The sequence below is a fragment of the Meles meles genome, chromosome 14 (genome assembly GCF_922984935.1).
Source record: "Meles meles chromosome 14, mMelMel3.1 paternal haplotype, whole genome shotgun sequence".
In the NCBI taxonomy this organism is placed as follows: domain Eukaryota; kingdom Metazoa; phylum Chordata; class Mammalia; order Carnivora; family Mustelidae; genus Meles; species Meles meles.
This window is the reverse complement of record NC_060079.1, coordinates 2,649,462-2,672,496: the sequence shown is the minus strand read 5'-3', so window position 1 is coordinate 2,672,496 and position 23,035 is coordinate 2,649,462. Positions and strand designations below refer to the sequence as shown.

Here is a 23,035-nt window from a genome sequence, read left to right as displayed (position 1 = left end):
GCTGGAATAAAAGTCACTAGTATTACAATATTACAAACATTCCCTTAACAGAAGCAATGCAGCTTTCGTTAAGATGACAACAAGAAAGCCTCTTTATGTGTGGTCTTGAGCCCTCCTTGGTGTCACGTGACCGAACATTATTCCAGAATAGTTCTTTTTTTTTTTTAACATTTTATTTATTTATTTGACAGACAGAGACCACAACTAGGAAGAGAGACAAGCAGAGAGAGAGGAGGAAGCAGGCTCCCTGCGGACCAGAGAGCCCAATGTGGGGCTCGATCCCAGGACCATGGAATCATGACCTGAACTGAAGGCAGAGGCTTTAACCCAATGAGCCACCTAGGCACCCCCAGAATAGTTCTTTTTTTTTTTTTTAAAGATTTTATTTATTTATTTATGTGACAGAGAGAAATCACAAGCAGGCAGAGAGAGAAGGGGAAGCAGGCTCCCTGCCAAGCAGAGAGCCCAATGCAGGACTCCACCCCAGGACCCTGAGATCATGACCTGAGCCGAAGGCAGCAGCTTAACCCACTGAGCCCTCCAGGAGCCGCCCAGAATAGTTCTTATACCTGTTCTGTTTTCAGGTCTTGGCATTTCCCTCCTTTACCTCTCTGTATGTAGCCCTCCACAGCTCTTTCCATCTATCCTCACCTCTTCCTGTCTAGTCGGCTCCTGAATCAACTCTTTTCCACTCCTACCTGTTGTCTCTGTTCTTATCAGATTCATTTTACTAATGGACTGTGTTTATCACATCACTCACTTCCGTAAGAAAAGTCCAGTCTTTAAACAATTGAAAATTACAGGGGGAGGAGTCAAGATGGTGGAGAAGTAGCAGGCTGAGACTACATCAGGTAGCAGGAGATCATCTTGATAGCTTATCTAAACATTGTAAACACCTACAAATCCAACAGGAGAAGAAGAACAGCAATTCTAGAAACAGAAAATCAACCACTTTCTGAAAGGTAGGACTGGTAGAGAAGTGACTCTAAAACGACGAGAAGATAGACCGCGGGGGAGGGACCGGCTCCCGGCAAGCGGCGGAGCTACGGAGTGCAAAATCAGGACTTTTAAAAGTCTGTTCCACTGAGGGACATTGCTCCAGAGGCTAAACCGGGGTGAAGCCCACGCGGGGTCAGCGTGGCCCCAGGTCCCACAGGGTCACAGAAGGATCGGGGGTATCGGAGTGTCGCAGAGCTCGCAGAGCTCGCAGGTGTTAGAACGGAGAAGCAGGCTACAGAGACTGAACTCTCAGCTCGGTGTTACCTTGAACTGGTCGCGGGCTGGGTGAGCTCGGAGCGCGGCTGGAGGCTGGGGATATGGGAGTGATTGGGTGCTGTCCTCTGGGGGTGCAATGAGGAGTAGGGCCCCCGGCTCTCGGCTCCTCCGGGCCAGAGACTAGGAGGCCGCCATTTTCATTCCCGTCCTCCGGAACTCTACGGAAAGCGTTCAGGGAACAGAAGCTCCCAAAAGCAAACCCGAATGGATTACATAGTCCGGCCCCCGGTAAGGGCGGGGCAAAGACACTTGAGAGTCACTACAACAGGCCCCTCCCCCAGAAGATCAACAAAATATCCAGCAAGGATGAAGTTCATCTATCAAGGAAAGCAGGTTCAATACCTAAGACAGCAGCGGAATTCCAGAGGAGGAGAAAGCAAAGCACAAAACTCATGGCTTTCTCCCCATGATTCTTTAGTCTTTTTTTCAATTTTTTTTCTTTCTTTTTACTACTCCTGCTAAATTTTTAAAAACTTTTACCCTTTTCTTTTTTAACATTTTTTGACTATCTAAAATATATATTTTTTCTTTCTTTTTTATATTCTTTCTTGATTTGTTTTATTTTTTAAATTTTTTTCTTTTTTTTTTCTGAACCTCTTTTTATCCCCTTTCTCCCCCCCCCCAACAATTTGGGGTCTCTTCTGATTTGGTTACAGCACATTTTTCTGCGGTCTTTGCCACCCTTTTAGTATTTTATTTGATCCTTCATATCCTCTTATCTGGACAAAATGACAAAGCGGAAAAAATCACCGCAAACAAAAGAACAAGAGGCAATACCGAAGGCTAGGGACCTAATCAACACAGACATTGGTAATATGTCAGATCAAGAGTTCAGAATGACAATTCTGAACGTTCTAGCCAGGCTCGAAAAAGGCATGGAAGATATTAGAGAAACCCTCTCTGGAGATATAAAAGCCCTTTCTGGAGAAATTAAAGAACTAAAATCTAACCAAGTTGAAATCAAAAAAGCTATTAATGAGGTGCAATCAAAAATGGAGGCTCTCACTGCTAGGATCAATGAGGCAGAAGAAAGAATTAGTGATATAGAAGACCAAATGACAGAGAATAAAGAAGCCGAGCAAAAGAGGGACAAACAGCTACTGGACCACGAGGGGAGAATTCGAGAGATAAGTGACACCATAAGATGAAACAACATTAGAATAATTGGGATTCCAGAAGAAGAAGAGAGAGGGGAGCAGAAGGTCTATTGGAGAGAATTATTGGAGAGAATTTCCCTAATATGGCAAAGGGAACAAGCATCAAAATCCAGGAGATGCAGAGAACCCCCCTCAAAGTCAACAAGAATAGGGCCACACCCCGTCACCTAATAGTAAAATTTACAAGTCTTAGTGACAAAGAGAAAATCCTGAAAGCAGCCTGGGAAAAGAAGTCTATAACATACAATGGTAAAAATATTAGATTGGCAGCAGACTTATCCACAGAGACCTGGCAGGCCAGAAAGAGCTGGCATGATATATTCAGAGCACTAAATGAGAAAAACATGCAGCCAAGAATACTCTATCCAGCTAGGCTATCATTGAAAATAGAAGGAGAGATAAAAAGCTTCCAGGACAAACAAAAACTGAAAGAATTTGCAAACACCAAACCAGCTCTACAGGAAATATTGAAAGGGGTCCTCTAAGCAAAGAGAGAGCCTAAAAGTAGTAGCTCAGAAAGGAACAGAGACAATATACAGTAATAGTCACCTTACAAGCTAATAATGGCACTAAATTCATATTTCTTAATAGTTACCCTGAATGTTAATGGGCTAAATGCCCCAATCAAAAGACACAGGGTATCAGAATGGATGAAAAAACAAAACCCATCTATAATTTGCCTACAAGAAACTCATTTTAGATGCGAAGACACCTCCAGATTTAAAGTGAGGGGTGCAAAACAATTTACCATACTAATGGGCATCAGAAGAAAGCTGGGGTGGCAATCCTTATATCAGATCAATTAGATTTTAAGCCAAAGACTATAATAAGAGAGGAGGAAGGACACTATATCATACTCAAAGGGTCTGTCCAAAAAGAAGATCTAACAATTTTAAATATCTATGCCCCTAACATGGGAGCAGCCAACTATATAAACCAATTAATAACAAAATCAAAGAAACACATCAATAATAATACAATAATAGTAGGGGACTTTAACACTCCCGTCACTGAAATGGACAGATCATCCAAGCAAAAGATCAACAAGGAAATAAAGGTCTTAAATGACACACTGGACTAGATGGACATCACAGATATATTCAGAACATTTCATCCCAAAGCAATAGAATACACATTCTTCTCTAGTGCACATGGAACATTCTCCAGAATAGATCACATCCTGGGTCACAAATCAGGTCTCAATCGGTATCAAAAGATTGGGATCATTCCCTGCATATTTTCAGACCACAACGCTCTGAAGCTAGAACTCAATCACAAGAGGAAAGCTGGAAAGAACCCAAATACATGGAGACTAAACAGCATCCTTCTAAAGAATGAATGGGTCAACCAGGAAATTAAAGAAGAATTGAAAAAATTCATGGAAACAAATGATAATGAAAACACAACGGTTCAAAATCTGTGGGACACAGTAAAGGCAGTCCTGAGAGGAAAATATATAGCGGTACAAGACTTTCTCAAGAAAGAAGAAAGGTCTCAAGTACACAACCTAACCCTACACCTAAAGGAGCTGGAGAAAGAACAAGAAAGAAACTCTAAACCCAGCAGGAGAAGAGAAATCATAAAGATCAGAGCAGAAATCAATGAAATAGAAACCAAAAAAACAATAGAAAAAAGCAATGAAACTAGGAGCTGGTTCTTTGAAAGAATCAATATGATTGATAAACCCCTGGCCAGACCTCTCAAAAAGAAAAGAGAAAGGACCCAAATAAATTAAATCATGAATGAAAGAGGAGAGATCACAACTAACACCAAAGAAATACAGACAATTATAAGAACATACTATGAGCAACTCTACGCCAACAAATTGGACAATCTGGAAGAAATGGATGCATTCCTAGAGACATATAAACTACCACAACTGAACCAGGAAGAAATAGAAAACCTGAACAGGCCCATAACCAGTAAGGAGATTGAAACAGTCATCAAAAATCTCCAAACAAACAAAAGCCCAGGGCCAGACGGCTTCCCAGGGGAATTCTACCAAACATTTAAAGAAGAACTAATTCCTATTCTCCTGAAACTGTTCCAAAAAATAGAAATGGAAGGAAAACTTCCAAACTCATTTTATGAGGCCAGCATCACCTTGATCCCAAAACCAGACAAGGATCCCACCAAAAAAGAGAACTACAGACCAATATCCTTGATGAACACAGATGCAAAAATTCTCACCAAAATACTAGCCAATAGGATTCAACAGTACATTAAAAGGATTATTCACCACAATCAAGTGGGATTTATTCCAGGGCTGCAGGGTTGGTTCAACATCCGCAAATCAATCAATGTGATGGAACACATTAATAAAAGCAAGAACAAGAACCATATGATACTCTCAATAGATGCTGAAAAAGCATTTGACAAAGTACAGCATCTCTTCCTGATCAAAACTCTTCAAAGTGTAGGAATAGAGGGCACATACCTCAATATTATCAAAGCCATCTATGAAAAACCCACCGCAAATATCATTCTCAATGGAGAAAAACTGAAAGCTTTTCCTCTAAGGTCAGGAACACGGCAGGGATGTCCATTATCATCACTGCTATTCAAAATAGTACTAGAAGTCCTAGCCTCAGCAATCAGACAACAAAAAGAAATTAAAGGCATCTAAATTGGCAAATAAGTAGTCAAACTATCACTCTTCGCAGATGATATGATACGATATGTGGAAAACCCAAAAGACTCCACTCCAAAACTGCTAGAACTGGTACAGGAATTCAGTAAAGTGTCAGGATATAAAATCAATGCACAGAAATCAGTTGCATTTCTGTACACCAACAACAAGACAGAAGAAAGAGAAATTAAGGAGTCAATCCCATTTACAATTGCACCCAAAACTATAAGATACCTAGGAATAAACCTAACCAAAGAGGCTAAGAATCTATACGCAGAAAACTATAAAGTACTCATGAAAGAAACTGAGGAAGACACAAAGAAATGGAAAAATGTTCCATGCTCCTGGATTGGAAGAATAAATATTGTGAAAATGTCTATGCTACCTAAAGCAATCTACACATTTAATGCAATCCCTATCAAAATACCATCCATTTTTTTCAAAGAAATGGAACAAATAATCCTCAAATTTATATGGAACCAGAAGAGACCTCGAATTGCCAAAGGAGTATTGAAAAAGAAAGCCAAGGTTGGTGGCATCACAATTCCGGACTTCAAGCTCTATGACAAAGCTGTCATCATCAAGACAGCATGGTACTGGCACAAAAACAGACACATAGATCAATGGAACAGAATAGAGAGCCCAGAAATAGACCCTCAACTCTATGGTCAACTAATCTTCGACAAAGCAGGAAAGAATGTCCAATGGAAAAAAGACAGCCTCTTCAATAAATGGTGCTGGGAAAATTGGACAGCCACATGCAGAAAAATGAAATTGGACCACTTCCTTACACCACACATGAAAATAGACTCCAAATGGATGAAGGACCTCAATGTGAGAAAGGAATCCATCAAAATCCTTGAGGAGAACATGGGCAGCAACCTCTTCGACCTCAGCCACAGCAACTTCTTCCTAGGAACATCGCCAAAACATGGGAAGCAAGGGCAAAAATGAACTATTGGGACTTCATCAAGATCAAAAGCTTTTGCACAGCAAAGGAAACAGTTAACTAAACCAAAAGACAACTGACAGAATGGGAGAAGATATTTGCAAATGATATATCAGATAAAGGGCTAGTATCCAAAATTTATAAGGAACTTAGCAAGCTCAACACCCAAAGAACAAACAATCCAATCAAGAAATGGGCAGAGGACATGAACAGACATTTCTGCAAAGAAGACATCCAAATGGCCAACAGACACATGAAAAAGTGCTCCACGTCACTCAGCATCAGGGAAATACAAATCAAAACCACAATGAGATGTCACCTCACACCAGTCAGAATGGCTAAAATTAACAAGTCAGCAAATGACAGATGCTGGCGAGGATGCGGAGAAAGGGGAACCCTCCTCCACTGTTGGTGGGAATGCAAGCTGGTGCAACCATTCTGGAAAACAGTATGGAGGTTCCTCAAAGTGTTGAAAATAGAACTACCCTATGACCCAGCAATTGCACTACTGGGTATTTACCCTAAAGATACAGACGTAGTGATCCGAAGGGGCACGTGTACCCGAATGTTTATAGCAGCAATGTCTACAATAGCCAAACTATGGAAAGAACCTAGATGTCCATCAACAGATGAATGGATAAAGAAGATGTGGTATATATATACAATGGAATACTATGCAGCCATCAAAAGAAATGAAATCTTGCCATTTGCGACAACGTGGATGGAACTAGAGGGTATCATGCTTAGTGAAATAAGTCAATCGGAGAAAGACAACTATTATATGATCTCCCTGATATGAGGACCTGGAGATGCAACAAGGGGGGTTAGGGGGATAGGAGAAGAATAAATGAAACAAGATGGGATTGGGAGGGAGACAAACCATAAATGACTCTTAATCTCACAAAACAAACTGGGGGTTGCTGGGGGGAGGTGGGGTTGGGAGAGGGGGAGGGGGTTATGGACATTGGGGACGGTATGTGCTATCGTGAGTGCTGTGAAGTGTGTAAACCTGGCGATTCACAGACTTGTACCCCTGGGAATAAAAATACATTATATGTTTATTAAAAAAAAAATTGGAAGTGGAGGCGAACCATAAGAGACTATGGACTCTGAAGAACAACCTGAGGGTTTTGAAGGTGCGGGGGTGGGAGTTTGGGGGAACCAGGTGGTGGGTAATAGGGAGGGCACGTATTGCATGGAGCACTGGTGTTGTGCAAAAACAATGAATACTGTTACGCTGAAAAAAATAAATAAATGTATAAAAAAAAACAATTGAAAATTACAAAAAACCCCCACAAAAATGCAGGACATATAATAAACAATAACATTTTAAACATGTGGCACTAATAAGGAAAAAAAATTAGCTATTTGTCATCAATAATCTCTGGGAAGAGCCTGAAATGAAAAACAAAAGCTATAAAGAAAACAAACTTATTCCATAATGCTGTCTACAACTGGATTTATAGTAAGCTGCGTTGCCCTTAGTGTATGTGCTGCACCAGAGGAAAAAATTTTAAGGGGCATATATTTAAACAACTTGACTCTCTTCAAATCAGCAGGTCAGGGGCGCCTGGGTGGCTCAGTTGGTTAATCGACTGCCTTCAGCTCAGGTCATGATCCCAGAGTCCTGGGATTGAGTCCCGCATCGGGCTCCCTGCTCCTTGGAGAGTCTGCTTCTCCATCTGACTTTCTCCCGTCTCATGCTCTCTCTCAAATAAGTAAAAAATTAAAAAAAAAAAAAAAATCAGCAGGTCAGCACCTTTCAGGGGATCAAATCTCTCATAGTTCTGCAAACAAAGGCCTCATTGGCTGGTGCAGCCACCCACTCACCAGACTCACCCTGAAACTGGAGGCTGGCCATGGCCCTGAATTGATCCTGTAGGATCTTAGAGTTTCTTGGGTGTCTGGGTGATATGAGCCATCATAAAAGGTCAGAGAGCAACAGGCAAAGAGCCATGCAGATTGCTGACTAGGAGGATATCACGCATGTTCCCCGTGCATAGAACTCCCTTCATTTCTCTCTTGGATATTCAATTTTACCAAACCCCTCAAGGGCACGTATGCTTGACCTGTAACAGCCAGGTAGGGTCACTGTCTAATTGTCCTTTGGTTTGGGTTCATGTTTTCATTCTGCCCTGTGGATGCCCTGCCTACATCTAGTTAGCAGGTCTGTCTTTGCACAGGAGTTCCCAGGGGTCCGGTCTATGTCAGCTTCACTCTTTCTGTATATCACATGGTATGACTGGGCACTCAGAAAGCAAGACATTTTAGGTAATGATGATAGAAGTATTTTTATTAGAACTTAGAAGAGAAGCTAATATACTGTACTAATTTTGGATGTCTTTATTTTCCACCCTCAGATGAAACCACTATTTTAGTTTAGTTATTAAACTAAAAACACTAAACTCATTCCAAGAAAAGTCTAGTATGTGAGCTATGAATATACAAGTCCTTGTTGCTGGGCCTCTGTTTGGATTCTCAATGACAATCTCCAAGCCAGCTGTCTAATCACAAATTAGTGAAAAATTCACTGCTAAATCATGAGTTATTTTTCCAGAAAAGTTACCAATAGAAAAAGCTTCATCAGGTTTAAAATATCAAATGATGCAAGTTATCTAATCCAAAGTAATATACAGAGGATGTATGCTTCTCTTTGCAACACACTCATTCGTTTTTTATCTATATCTGTGAAAAAACGCCCTACATCATTTACATTCATTGTATTTAATAGCCACATGCTAACCGGCAGATATTATTGTTTCCATTTTACATTTAAGGAAACTGAGGCACAAAGAAGTTAAATGCTTTTTCCGAGGTCGCCGAGCTAGAAAAAAATGAGCAAGAATTCAAAGCTAAGCCTCCAAACTCTAAATTCTCTGCCTTATACAATGCATCCCAGGTTGCACTACTGCACAGTAGTTAAAGAGGCTGGACTTGAGAATCAGAATGATCAGGGTTCAAATCTCTGCTTTATCATGTTGTTCAATGTCCCCATACATCAGCTTCCTCATCTAAACAACGGGCATAATCACAGCATTCACCTCATAGGGTTTTAGGAGAATTAAATATAGCATGTGAAAAACTCAATCCATGGCCTGATTCATAAGAAGTGGTAACCGCTATGGTCACAGTTCCTAGGTGGCTCCAAAGAGATTAGCATGGGTTGAACATTTACTATGAGTCCACATAAGGGTCTTCCCAAAGTCTATGTTGTCTCCCTGAGCTATTCAGTGATGTGGGTATGGATCAGAGTGGGCCCGGAAGTGCAAACAGAGTGGGCCATATGCAAACTGATCAGATATCATGGCATGCCCTGTCCCACCCAGGATACCCCATTTCCCCAGTTCAAGGTGACCACTACAATTAATCTGATTTCCCTCTGAAGAGGGAGGAATATCACAATACTGGACTCAGATGTTCTTATTTTTCTAAGAGGTCTTTATAGTTGGTCATTGCAGTCTTCAGTGTTTAGGAACGAAAGATGAGGTTAAATCTTAGAAAACAGAGAGCCTTTACAGTACACTGGCAGCCTGCCTGCATGTGTGTCCATGAACTCTACTTTCTGTTCTGTGACCACAGCTGCACCAGCTGCATGCTTCTGGCTGAGGCCAAGCACTGCACTTGAGTATTGGCTCTCCCCATCTCCCCCTCACAGAACAGTGCATCTCAAGCAAGTCCCCTCTGTGATACTGTGATTTACAATAAATATTTATTTTGGTCTTTGCACCTGTTTCTGGCACAGAGCTCCCCAAACCCTCAGAATTTCCTAAGTGATAAGAACAATGTAGATTTCTTGGTGTTCATAACAGACCCCTTTCAACCATACCTGAGTTTATGTCAAAGAGGTGACTTTGACAAGTACCTAGGGATGGGGACTGGTTGCCACGGGGATTAAAGGTTGGAACTGCCAGCCCCTCCCTCAGACCTCAGAGGAAGGGAGAGAGGCTGGAGATTGAGTTCAATCACTGATGGCCAATGATTTAATAATCAACCATGCCTGTATTAACCCAAAAAGACAGGCTTCAGAGAGGTCCAGGCTGGTGAACACATGGAGAGTCAGGGCGAGTGGCATGCCTGAATCAGGCAGGGAAGCTCTGTGCCCCTTTCCACACACTTTGCCCTACACATTTCTTCAGGTGGCTTTTCCTCAGGTGTATTCTTCTGTAATAACTATTAATGTTGCAAATAAAATGTTTCCCTGAGTTCTTTGAGCCACTCCAGCAAATCAGTCTAACATGAGGAAGGGGTCTTTGGAACCTCCGATCTACAGTTAGTCAGCCAGAGCCCCTGCCACTGGCTTCTGAAGTGGTAGCAGGAAAGAAGAGGAGACAAAACCCCTGACCTCTAGGATCAGACACTATCTCCAGGTGGACAGTGTCAGAATTAGTTACCACTTCATGGTATGAACACACCCACTACCCATTCCCTCTACTGAATCCTGTTTTTCCCTCTTGTACTGGCTCACACACATGCTATGATTTCTTTCGTCTTAAAAGAAAAAAGAAATCTGATCCCACTTCTCTTCAGCTACTGCCTCATTTTCTCTCCTCTTTCCTCCCATTTTCTCTTGAACTTACTCTAATCAAACTTTTAACCCCACCACTGCATCAAAGTGGTAACCGTCAAGTCACCAGTGATCTCATTGCCAAATCCAATGGTCAGGTCTCTTATTTTATTCTACTTGATCTATCAGATGTCTTCAACAGAGTTATTCCTTCCAGAGACCCTGGCTTCCCGTGTGTGTCTCACTGCTGTAGCCACAGTGGCCTTCTTGATGTCCCTGACCATATCAGGCTTGCTCCACAGGCCTTTGCACATGCTGTTTTCTCCATCTGGAATAAGTGACACCTAGATTTAGTCTCCCTCTCCATCTCCTTCGCTGACCCAGCCTCCTTTGCCTGACCATTACATGTTGGCCTTGTCTTCTCTCTCTGCAAAATTCTCTTGGTGTTTCACAATTAAAGTTTCACACAACTTTAAATAATATCTAAGTGCTGGCAACTCCCCCATTTATGACTCCCATAAGGAGTTAACTCTTCCCTGGACTCTAGACTCAAATGCCTAATTGCCCACTTGGCTTTTGCTTCTGGACATCAGCATCTCACAAGATAGGGCCAAAGATGACCTCCTGATAGTCCTCCCAACCTAGCCCTCCTACCACTTCCCCATTCCAGGATGTGCAAACTTGATTGATTGTTCTAGATGCTCAGGCCAAAAACCTTGGTGTCATCCTTGATTCCTGATTTTCTCTTATGTTCCATATCCATCAGCAAATATTATTGATTTTACCTTCAATCCTTTGCCAGACCCAATCATTTCTTTCCACTCCCACTGCTAACATTTTGGTCCAAGTCACCATCATCCTTGACAGAATTACTTCAATAGTCATGTACATTTGGTGCTATACCATGCTCCCAGATGTCCTTTCAGGACCAAGGCTGCTGAGAGTGTCATCTGCTGAGTCTTTCCCCAGACTGTCCTTAGAAAAAGATGGACCACCTCACTCAAGGTTATGACCTCCCCCCACCCGAGGCAGTCACATCCAGTGACTGGTCCCTCCATAGACACAAAGCCTTGTGCCCTGGCCTCAAGTAAGAACATCTCTGAAGGGCCAGCCCAGCTTCAGAGCTCCTTCTGAGATCATCTCAGGACTCATATGCATCATATGTTAGATGTGTCATAGTTCAATCTCTCCTTTTGCCAGGTCCTGACTCCCTTGTTCTTATAGGTGTTGTTCCTGAGAGCAGTTCCCAACAAGCTTCCTAAAAGCAAATTTCCACCTAGAGTCTGTTTTCCAGACTTGACTTAAGATGTCTCCTAACTGATCCTCTTCAGACTGTTCTTGACATGGTGGCTGGTGTGATCCTGTTAAAACAGGTGAGATCATACCACTTCTCTGCCAAACATCTTCTAGAGGCTTCCATTTCACTCAGAATATAGGACAGTACGTCCCATGTCCTGATGTGAGTTGACCCCCAAACCATCTCTTTGATCTAATATCCTGCCATGCCTCTCCCTTCTATTCTGCTGTAGCCACAGTGGCCTTCTTGATGTCCCTGACCATATCAGGCTTGTTTCACAGGCCTTTGCAGATGCTGTTTTCTCCATCTAGAATAAGTGACACCTAAATTTAGTCTCCACTATTTCCTACGTATCTGTACTCAGATGTCACCTTTCAGTGAGGCCTTTTTGGCCGTCCTATTTAAAAGTTCAAACCCTTCCCCTTCTGTAAAGCTCCTTTCCTGCCTACTTAGATTTTCTTCTTTAGGACCTATCACCATCTAACATATGATACATTTCATTTAGTTATCATGTTTTTTGCCTAGTCCCTCAATAAAATGTATGTTCCATAAGGCAGGTTTTCTTTTGTTCATTGCTAAATGCCTAGAGCATAGAACAGTCCCTGGTATGTAGGAGGTGCTCAATGAATAAACAAATTTTAGAAATGCTATTTTGGGGACACCTGGGTGGCTCCGTGGGTTAAGCCTCTGCTTTTGGCTCAGATCATGATCTCAGGGTCCTGGGATCGAGCCCCGCATCAGGCCCTCTGCTCGGTGGGGAGCCTGCTTCCCCCACTCTCTCTGTCTGCCTGCTTGTGATCTCTCTCTGTCAAATAAATAAATAAAATCTTTAAAAATAAATAAATAAATAAATAAATAAATAAATAAATAAAATCTTAAAAAAAAAAGAAATGCATATTTTATTTAATTCATGCAACTATAATCAGATTGTCATGTATCTGTTCAAAGTATCGTAAAACCACAAAGAACATACCTGGGCTACGAAGTCTATTATTTTCCCCTTGATGTGAACATCCTCAAGGGGAACTGAATTGCCAGAGACATCCTGCAGACCAGACTTGATGTTACTGGAAGGTTTGGTGTCTGTTAACTGATAATCTACACATTAAAAAATTATAATGTTAGCTTTTAAAACCATCCCTGCACTGTTTTTGTTATCTTGTTATTCCTTCTCCTTTCCTTCATACATTATATTTTAGGAAAAATGGACAAGCAGCATTTTATGATTTTCAATAGCCAATGCTGTAAAGTAAGTGAACCCACGTGAGAAAAATGGGGGTAGCCTTCATAATAGACACTCTGCCTTTTTAATCTAGAGACTCTGAGGACTCATCTTGAAACTTTAGAGTTACACAATTACTTGAAAGACATACATTTAAGCATATGCATAAGTTCACACAAGTCTTTAAGAATTTATAAGTGTAGTTTATTCAAGAATCTAGATATCTCCATTCCCTGGCCTGTGATTTTGATTGGTCAGTCACTATTATTTATTGTGCCACAAAAGCATGTCAGACCAATATGAGATCCCTTAGACTTTCAGTCCAACGAACACTAAATCAAACTTCTAATACAGCATATCAAAAAAAAAGTTCCCCCTCTATACCAGGTGGTAGAAAATACACATATAATTAGATATGTAAATATATACTCTCTAGCCAGACATTTCATTTAATGCTCCCAGAGGAAAAAAAGGAGTCATTTTCTTATACATGAAAGTCATACATTTCTGACAAAAAATAATTTGATCACAGTTAAAAATGTTTATGTCTTTTTACAAGGCTATTTATATTTAATATTTATTTAATATTTAATAAATATTATTCATACTATTAAATATTAAACTATTTTAATATTTATCAAATACTATTTAATATTTAATAAATATTAAAATAGTTTGGGCTTACAATTTTCTGAGAATCTATCATCCTCTCATATATTTCTACTTACATATAAGCTGCATATTACAGTTTTGGGAGTATCTTTGCTTAATGCAGATACTGATCTCATTGGCAACACAGAGTAACTAAGGCCCAAAAAGCTTATGCAGTTTGTTTCATATTGCACAGCCTAGTAAGTGGCGAGTTGATACTCGAACCCGAGCTTCCTGATTCTAAAGCTGGGTCCTCTGTCCACTTCACCAATCCCCATTACACTTTTTGTGCTTTGACATCTTAAATTGCTTCAGTAGGTCTTAGCATCGGCTGTCCAGAGGGGCACGAGCTCAACTTAGGCATGTTAACAAAGTAATATGTGATTTTTGAGATCACTGAACCTCTCTCAAGTATCCTAGTTTTTATTTTTACAAAATAAAGAAGGGAATGGAATATCTATATATGAAGTCATAGATACAGTTCCTGAACATGAACATAAATTCATCTAAAAATAAAACGTTTGAGTTCTATAAATATCACATAAAATAGCATTCAAGAAAACTGTCTTACCTTCAACGTTTGAAAAATTTGAAAACTCAGGTCTGTATTCCTCCAATTCAGTAGTGTTACAAGGATGAAAGTCCTTTATTTCATCTCCAAATACACAAAATTTAATAATATATTTCATTTTAATCTGATTGGTTTTATATACAACAAATTCGTCATCCTAGAGCCAACAGAAATGAATAGGTGGGGGGGGGACCTTTATTGGCAAATGTTCTCATAAAAGCAGAATTGCAGGTTTGCTAATTTAGAAAATACTGAATTCAGAGAGTCACAGATATGCAATAATTACTTCAACTTCAGCATATTCAATAAAAACAGGAGCCTCTCTGCCTGTTTCCTGAAATCAATACCTCAAAGTCTGTGGTGACAGTGGCTGTTGCTCGCACCCCATGCACACTGTCATAACCTGGTGGTGCTTCTGACAAGGAGAAGTCTTTTTTGTTCAAGTCCATGCACTTCCCAAGGGCTACATCACAGACGACCAAGAGCCTTGTGCCATCTGTCTCTCCTGCGTGGGAGTACTTAATACTCGTGCTGCATTGGGAAAGGAAGGAATGTGTTTGTAATTTATGGTCATGGCAACAATATTTTATTACCTTTTATCCATCTCTATATGTGAAATACTGTCTAAATGACTGCACTGGCAGAATGTTCCAAATTTTACTGCTATTGAAATGTCTCTGAAGATTCAATTTAGAACTTTATTGCTTACTTATTTGTTTAAAACTTTAATGTGAAAAACACTTATGTTTCCCTTCTGTTGTGGTAGGCAGTGCTCAAAGTACTTTCTTCCAGAGAGGGATGAATTCTACTGTTTCCCCAAAACTTTATTAATTTCTAAAATACAAACATTTTGGTATGGTAAACACCAAAGTGATGAAAGAGACGGAAAATCCCCCACCTTTTTAATTAAGAAGAAGTAGATTACTTCTCTGCACTGAAGCTCAGAGAGAACATGATATACCAGGTAAACAAGAACTGCTCAAAGGGAAAGATGGGCACTGTATTCTCACAAAGGCTTCTGAATCCAAAAGGAGAAACAAAAATTTCAAATTTTCTCAAGAGGGCTTATCAGTTTAACACTACTACCAATACTGTCTGAGAATTCAGACTGTTCTAGAGACTTACCAAATACTTTTACATTTGGGTCTTGATATTTGGAAAAATAGAGATCTATCCCCCAAATGTTGTTCCCATCGATGTGCTAGCCTATGCTCCTTAATTGCAAAAGATGCTTTTTTAAAGCTGCTGAGTCCTGAAGAAAGTCAAAACAAAATCTCTCAAGGAGAGATTTTTTTTTTTTTTTGCTGACAGGTATAAAGTGTTATACTATAGTTTAATTTACATGTTGTTGATTACCAATCTTTTCAAATGTCATTGTCTATACCGTGATCAAAGGAAGGAGACTGATGCAAAGTGAAAGTCAAGCCAAGCTTTATTTCGCGCCAAGCATCAGAAACCAAACCGACCAGTAGGAGCCGTCTCTTATGAAGAGGTGATGACGACCACCCCGACAAGGCCACTCCCAACGAGGCTGCTTGCCAATGAGGCCACTCCCCAGACGAGGCTGCTCTGGATGAGGCCACATACCAATGAGGCCGCTCCCCGGAATGCCGCTCCCTGGAATGCTGCTCCCTGGAATGACACCGCTCCCGGTGAGGCCGCTCTGGTGGGGCCGCGGCTCGGGGCAGCGAGGCCGCTCGTGGCGGGGTTACAGCTCGGAGCAGTGAGGCTGTTTGTGGCGGTGTCCCGGCTCTGGGCAGTGAGGCCATTCGCGGCGGCGCTGCTCCCGAGGACTATTCCTCCGACTACCCTAACCGCTCCCAACGACTATCACTCCACTCATCCAGAGCGGCCTTGTCTTGGGTCTCTGAAGCTTGGCGTGAAATAAAGCTTTGCTTGACTTTCGCTTTTCATCAGTCTCATTCCTTTGATCATGGACCCTAACACTGGGGGCTCATCCAGAATCAAACGACGAGAACTGAGCCAGCATCAGAATTTCTGGAAAAAGCCTTTGGAGGTATTGGGATCTTGTCTGTCTGTCTGGTTGCAGAGCTCCAGGGAATAGCCCACCAGGGAGAAGCTGGACGCGGCCATGCTCCCCAGGGCTGGAGTGGATGCGGGGATGCCCCATCCCTCTGCTGGTAGATCGACAGGGGGTTCGAGTCCCCCTGGGCAGTTGGGGGGGACTGAGTTCCCCTAGACAGTGGGGGGTTTGAGTCCCGCTGGGCGGTCAGGGGGTTCAAGTCCCCCTGGGCGGTCGGGGGTTTCGAGTCCCCCTAGGCGGTCAGGGGATAAAGAAAGCCCCACCCGTGGCAGGTTCTGGGTAAGAATCGTTGGGCCTACAGTTGTCTTTGCCTGGTCCTTTTGTTGTCTGTTGTGTGGTTTGTTGTGTTTGCAGACCAAGAAAGTCCCTACCAGCAGCAGGCTCTGGATGGGGATCGCTGGGCCTGTGGTTGTCTTTGTCTTGTTTTTTTTTGTTGTCTGTTGTGTTGTTTGTTGTATTTGGAGAAATGGGACAAGCAGGGAGTAAGGGACCTGTGATACCCCTAGGTCTTGTTCTCAAACATTTCAAGGATTTTCAAGGTAAAGCCACCCAGTCGGGTGACAAGGTTTACCCGGGAAAACTAAAAACACTCTGCCAATTAGAGTGGCCCACCTTCTCCATAGGGTGGCCGCTGGAAGGAATGTTTGCCTTGGCTCAGATCTATTCTACTCTGAGTGAGGTCTTTGATCTACATCGAGACCAAATACCGTACATTGTGGCATGGCGATACCTTCCCCCTGCTAATGAAACCATCTCTCTCCCTCTAACACAGGTCAGAGCACCAAAACCAGAACAGACAGATGAGGGAGAACCAGGGAAGAAGACCATCATACCTCCATCAGATGTGGAGGATGTGGAATTCCCCCCTCCTTATCTGTCCCCTAAATCTGACTCTCAGTCCCAAGACGCCATTACCAGTCCACCTCATACGTGGTTGGGGTCCACCTATGGGACCACCAAGCAGAGAGACCACCCTGATCCTTCCCCTTTCCTCTATCCCTCTCTGCCTCCTTTTACCTCACCATTACTGTCCACGCCAATGCTGCCTCTCCGTGAGGTTGCTCTACCAGATGGGAAAGGGCGCCCCCATCTAAGCTATATCCCTTTCTCCTCTTCCGACATCTATAACTGGAAGACCCAACATAAATCCTTTTCTGCCTACCCTCAGGATTTAATTAGTCTCTTGGAGACTGTCTTTCTTACCCACCAACCTACCTGGGTGGATATTCAACAGCTCCTTATGGCTCTCTTTAACAGGGAAGAGAGGGATCCGTCATGCAAGAAACCCATAAGGTGATAAGCGAGAGACTTGGCAGGGACCTCAATCCCCACCAAATGGAGGGCTACTGCCCGAGGGAACCCCCAACTGGGATCCAAACTCCGATGAAGGTAAGGAGAGCTTACATTTCTACTGCCAGGCTCTACTGGGAGGCCTCCATGCAGCTGTAAGGAGACCCATAAATTTATCCAAAATTAGTACGGTGACTCAAGGTAAGAATGAGTCTCCAGGAGCTTTCCTAGAAAGGCTAATTGAAGCCTATAAAATGTATAGCCCGATCGACCCTGAGGCACCCAAAAATCAGAGAGCAATGAATTTTGCGTTTGTCAGTCAGTCCGCCCCAGATATAAGGAGGAAACTTCAGAAAATCGAAGGATTTGAAGGGAAGAATCTGACTGAATTAGTGGGAATAGCAGAAAAGGTGTTTAACAACAGGGATGCACAAGAGGATGAAAAACAAAGAAACTGGTTAAGGTTTTGGCATTACATGAGGTGGGGAGGAGACAGGTAGGGGATAGTAAATGGAAGGAAAAGCCTAAGCACAGAGAAGGCAGGCGGGAAGACTTAGATTCACATCAGTGCACTTACTGTAAGGAAAAAGGACATTGGGCCAGGGAGTGCCCCAAAAGGAAGACAGCAGTGCTCGCCACCAGAGACTGAAGGGGCCATGGTTCAGAGCCCCTCCCCGAACCTTGGGTAAAAATTGAAGTGGAGGGGAAATCAGCTGATTTTTTTGGTGGACACGGGAGCCCAATTTTCATCATTATTTAAACCTATGGGAAAACTATCTGGAGAGGAAGTCTGGGTACAAGGAGCAAATGGCACAGAGAGACATAAATGGACAACAGAAAGGACTTTAAATTTGGCCTTGGGAGTAGTTAAACATCGATTTTTGGTTCTCCCTAATGCCCCATATAACTTGATGGGAAGAGATCTCCTCCACAAGTTAAGAGCTGGCTTTCAGTTCTCGGAAGGAGACATGACTGTAACCTTGAGACAACCTACTCTACAGGTGCTTATGGCAGCAGTAGATGAATACCTCCTTTATGAGCCAGTTTCAAAACCAGAGGAGACAAAGGGGGGGAGCCTTCTCCAAATCCTATAGGTCAAGTTTCCCGAGGTCTGGGCAGAAGGGAAGCCCCCTGGCTTGGCCAAGGAACAACCTCCAGTGGTGGTACAATTAAAGGTGACAGCTATGGCTGTTCGCGTTCGGCAGCACCCCCTTCCCCGGGAAGCAAAGGAAGGGATCAGAAAACACATTAACCGCCTCCAAGGAGACGGGATCCTAGTTCCTTGCAAATCTCCATGGAAAACACCTTTGCTGCCCGTCAAAAAGGCCAAGACTGGGGAGTACCGACCCGTTCAGGACTTGCGGGAAGTTAATAAATGGGTTGAAGATATCCACCTGACGGTGCCTAACCCCTATACCCTACTCTCCCTCCTAGGCCCCAAAAGAACCGTCTTAGATCTCAAGGATGCATTTTTCTGCATATCTTTAGCAAGGGAGTCTCAGCCCCTTTTTGCTTTTGAGTGGTCCGACCCACAGGAAGGGTTCCAAGGCCAGCTCACCTGGACAAGACTTCCCCAAGGATTCAAGAATTCACCCACCATCTTTGACAAGGCCCTACATGAGGATTTGCGTGAGTATAGAACCTCCAACCCAGGAGTCACTCTGTTACAGTATGTTGACTTGCTGATAGCCACTGAGGACTATGAGTCATGCTTGCGGGGGACAAGAGCTCTCTTACAGACTCTGCAGGAAAAAGGGTATCAGGTGTCAGCAAGAAAAGCACAGCTCTGTCAGAGCCATGCCACTTATCTAGGCTTTCATCTCCACGAGGGAGTGCGTTCACTGTCTGAGTCTAGGAAACAGGTGATCACCTGATACCCCCGCCCCCCCAGGTCCTGACAAGTGAGGGAGTTTCTTGGGACGGTGGGCTACTGTAGGCTGTGGATACTGTGGTTTGCAGAGATTGCCCAACCTCTCTACGAACTGGCAAAAGGGGGGCTCACTATGATAGAGTGGACAGCTGAGGCCGAAGGAGCATTTCGGGAATTACAGCCTTACTGAGTCATCCCAGATGTTACCATCCCCTTCCACTTGTATGTGGATGAAAAAGTAGGGTGGCCAAAGGAGTTTTAAATCAGACTCTGGGGCCTTGGCAAAGGCCAGTAGCCTATCTTAGCAAGAAACTAGATTCTGTAGCAGCTGGCTTCCCCCCTTGCCTCTGCATAATTGCTGCCACGGCCCTCCTGGTCAAGGATGCAAGTAAATTGACTTTGGGTCAAAATCTCATCATAACCACTACACACGCTATCGAGGGCCTTCTCCGGACTCTACCAGACCGATGGATGATGAACGCCCGAGTGACGGGGTATCAGGCCCTCCTCCTCAATGAACCAAGAGTGACCTTCTGGCCCCGGCGGTGCTAAATCCAGCCACGCTGCTGCGAGAGGAGCTGGCTGACCACCCACATGACTGCCGGGAGGTCCTAACCCAAGTCGCAGGAATAAGGCCAGATCTCAGAGACATTCCCCTCCCGGATGCCGAGATAACTCTGTTGACAGATGGGAGTAGCTACATGGTCACGGATGGGAGTAGCTACATGGCCAATGGAAAGAAGTATGCGGGGGCTGCGGTGGTTTCTCCTGAGCAGAAACTCTGGACAGCAGCCTTGCCACATGGAACTTCGGCACAAAAAGCGGAGCTGATTGCACTCACTAAGGCACTGCAGATGGCCAAAGGTAAAACCGCCAACATCTATACGGACAGCAGGTACGCCTTTGCTACTCTCCATATACATGGGGCTATTTATAAAGAAAGGGGCCTATTAACAGCAGAAGAAAAAGGAATTAAAAAGAGAGGAGAAATATTGGCTCTCCTCCAGGCTATTTGGGACCCAAAAGAGGTGGCCCTTATGCATTGCCCGGGACACCAAAAGGGGACTGATCTGATTTCAAAAGGAAACTAATTACCACATCAAGCCACAAAGCAAGCAGCCGAGAAACAGTACAAGAACTGGTTACACTCCTGGCTCCAGCCCTACCAGAAAAACTGAACTATTCAGAAGATTTAAAGTATTTACAGAAATGTGTTAAATTGGACTATGAAAGGGACTGGGCTAAGACTAAAGCAGGAAAAATAATTCTTCCTCAAAGACTAGGTAAGAAGTTAGTAGACCAGATACATCAGGGTACTCATTTGGGGATACACAAACTCAAGGAGCTTATAGGCAAGCAGTTCCAGGAAGCCACAGCCCTGCCACAAGCAGCCTCGCTGCCCTGAGCTGTGGCCCCGCCACAAGCGGCCTCGTCTGGAGCAGCGGAGTAGCCTCGTCTTGGGAGTGGCCTCGTCGGTGTGTGGCCTCGTCCAGGGAGCGGCCTTGTCTGGGGAGCGGCCTCGTAGGGAGCGGCCTAGTCGGGAGCAGCCTTGTCAGGTAGTCAGCCTTGTCGTCTCTTGATAAGAGACAGCCCCTACCGGTAGGTTTGGTTTCTGATGCTTGGCACAAAATAAAGCTTGGCTTGACTTTCGCTTTGCATCAGTCTTGTTCCTTTGATCATGGACCCTAACATATACCTGTTTTGTCTTAGTTCCTATTCATGTCTTTTGTCCATTTGATTAGAACTCTTTATCTTTTTCTTATTGATTTGTAGGTGTTAGGGCCTGGTTGGCCAGAGGGAGTCATTCTGTGTTTATGTAGTGAACTTAGATTGATCCCACCCTTCCCAGAGGAACTTACTTGCAAAGCCTAGATAGAAGGGTGAGTCAGGCCAGGTGAAGACATCCAATCAGTGGGGAGCACATATATCTACTAGGGTAAATTGAAATTCAATTGGCCACCTCTGTGTTACCTAGCAGTTTTTTTCTGTGTGTGGCAGAACTAGCATGACTGTGCAGTTTCCTCTGTGTATTGCAATCCCATTGGCCACCTGTGTGTGGGCAGGGCTCAACCACCTCTATAAAAGCTGGTCTGTGAGGCTGCAGAGATATATAGTAGGAGGAGTCAGAGTAGCCTGTAGGGGAGCCATTGGGAGCAGCCTCATCAGCCTCACCGCCTCGAGGAGCAGCAGCAGCAGCAGCAGCAGCAGCAGCAGCAGCAGCAGCAGCAGCACCAGCAGCAGCAGCAGCGCTGCCGGGAGCAGCCCCGCCACCCCAAGCAGCAGCAGCACCAGCAGCAGCAGCGCCGCCACGAGCGGCCCCACCACCCTGAGCAGCAGCACGAGCAGCAGCAGCAGCAGCAGCAGCGCCGCCGTGAGCGGCCCCGCCGCCCCGCGCAGCAGCAGCAGCAGCAGCAGCAGCAGCAGCGCCGCAGCGCCGCAGCGAGCGGCCTCGCCACCTCGAGCAGTGCTGCCACTGGGACCAGCTTCTCAGGAGCCAGCGGTGCACCCTCGTCATCGGGAGTGGCCTCTCTGGGAGCAGCACTGCCCGAGCGTCATGAGCGTCGCCAGGCAGTGGCCTCACCAGCCAGGCAGTGGCCTCGCCAGGGAGCAACACTGCTGGAGTGTCATCATCGGGAAGCGGGAGTCGTCGGGTAGCGGGAGTCATTGGGTAAGGGAAGTAATCAGGGTCGGTGTCCTGGTCGTCGTCGCCTCTTTGTAAGAGACGGCCCGACTGGTTGATTTGATTTTAGATGCTTGGCATTGCTGGGAGCCTCACTGGCTGCAGCCTCGTCCAGGGAGCGGCCTGTGGAACAGTGAGGGTGGGGCAGGGAGCCTCCAGGAAGGACCCCAGGCCAGGGAGGCGGTGGCCCCCAGCAAGGCTCAGGCACCTATCGGTCAGTTTGGTTTCTAATGCATGGGGCTCGGGCACCTATCGGTTAGTTTAGTTTCTTTCTTTTTTTTTTTTTTAAAGATTTTATTTATTTATTTGACAGACAGAGATCACAAGTAGGCAGAGAGGCAGGCAGAGAGAGAGGAAGGGAAGCAGGCTCTCCACTGAGCAGAGAGCCAGATGCGGGGCTCGATCCCAGGACGCTGGGATCATGACCTGAGCCGAAGGCAGAGGCTTTAACCCACTGAGCCACCCAGGTGCCCCCGGTCAGTTTGGTTTCTAATGCATGGGGCTCGGGCACTTACCGGTCATTTAGTTTCTAATGCATGGGGCCCGGGCACCTATCAGTCAGTTTGGTTTCTAATGCATGGGGCTTGGGCACCTATTGGTCAGTTTGGTTTCTGATGCATGGCGCAAAATAAAACTTTGCTTGATTTTCGCTTTGTGTCAGTCTCGTTCCTTTGATCACGGACCCTAACAGTAGGAATTCTTTAAATATCCTGGATAATTATCTTTTGTCCTGGGCCCGAACCCAGGCTCCATCCTATAACTAGCTCTGTGACCTTATGCAAATTACTTAACTTCCATCAGTCTGTTCCCTTTTCAGAAAATGATGTCACAATATCACTTGTGAGGTTTATAGACAATGCACCTGAAGCACTTAGCCTGGTGCCTCATAGAGGGTG

The 23,035-nt window shown here is 44.2% G+C and overlaps 1 protein-coding gene across 3 annotated transcripts in view; it reads right to left on the bottom strand.

Moving 5' to 3' along the window:
* Positions 1–23,035, bottom strand: part of PARP4 (poly(ADP-ribose) polymerase family member 4) — a 143,741-nt gene that overhangs the window by 73,229 nt on the left and 47,477 nt on the right. For all 3 annotated transcript variants that reach the window (XR_006814881.1, XM_045978057.1, XM_045978058.1), the window contains exons 13-15: positions 14,603–14,786; positions 14,256–14,412; positions 12,785–12,909 (exon numbers count right to left, since the gene is read on the bottom strand). Coding sequence is in view for 2 of the 3 variants with exons in the window: in XM_045978057.1 (XP_045834013.1) it covers positions 12,785–12,909; positions 14,256–14,412; positions 14,603–14,786 (466 nt within the window). In the remaining variant the exon portion in view is untranslated. The remainder of the gene's footprint in view (positions 1–12,784; positions 12,910–14,255; positions 14,413–14,602; positions 14,787–23,035) is intronic.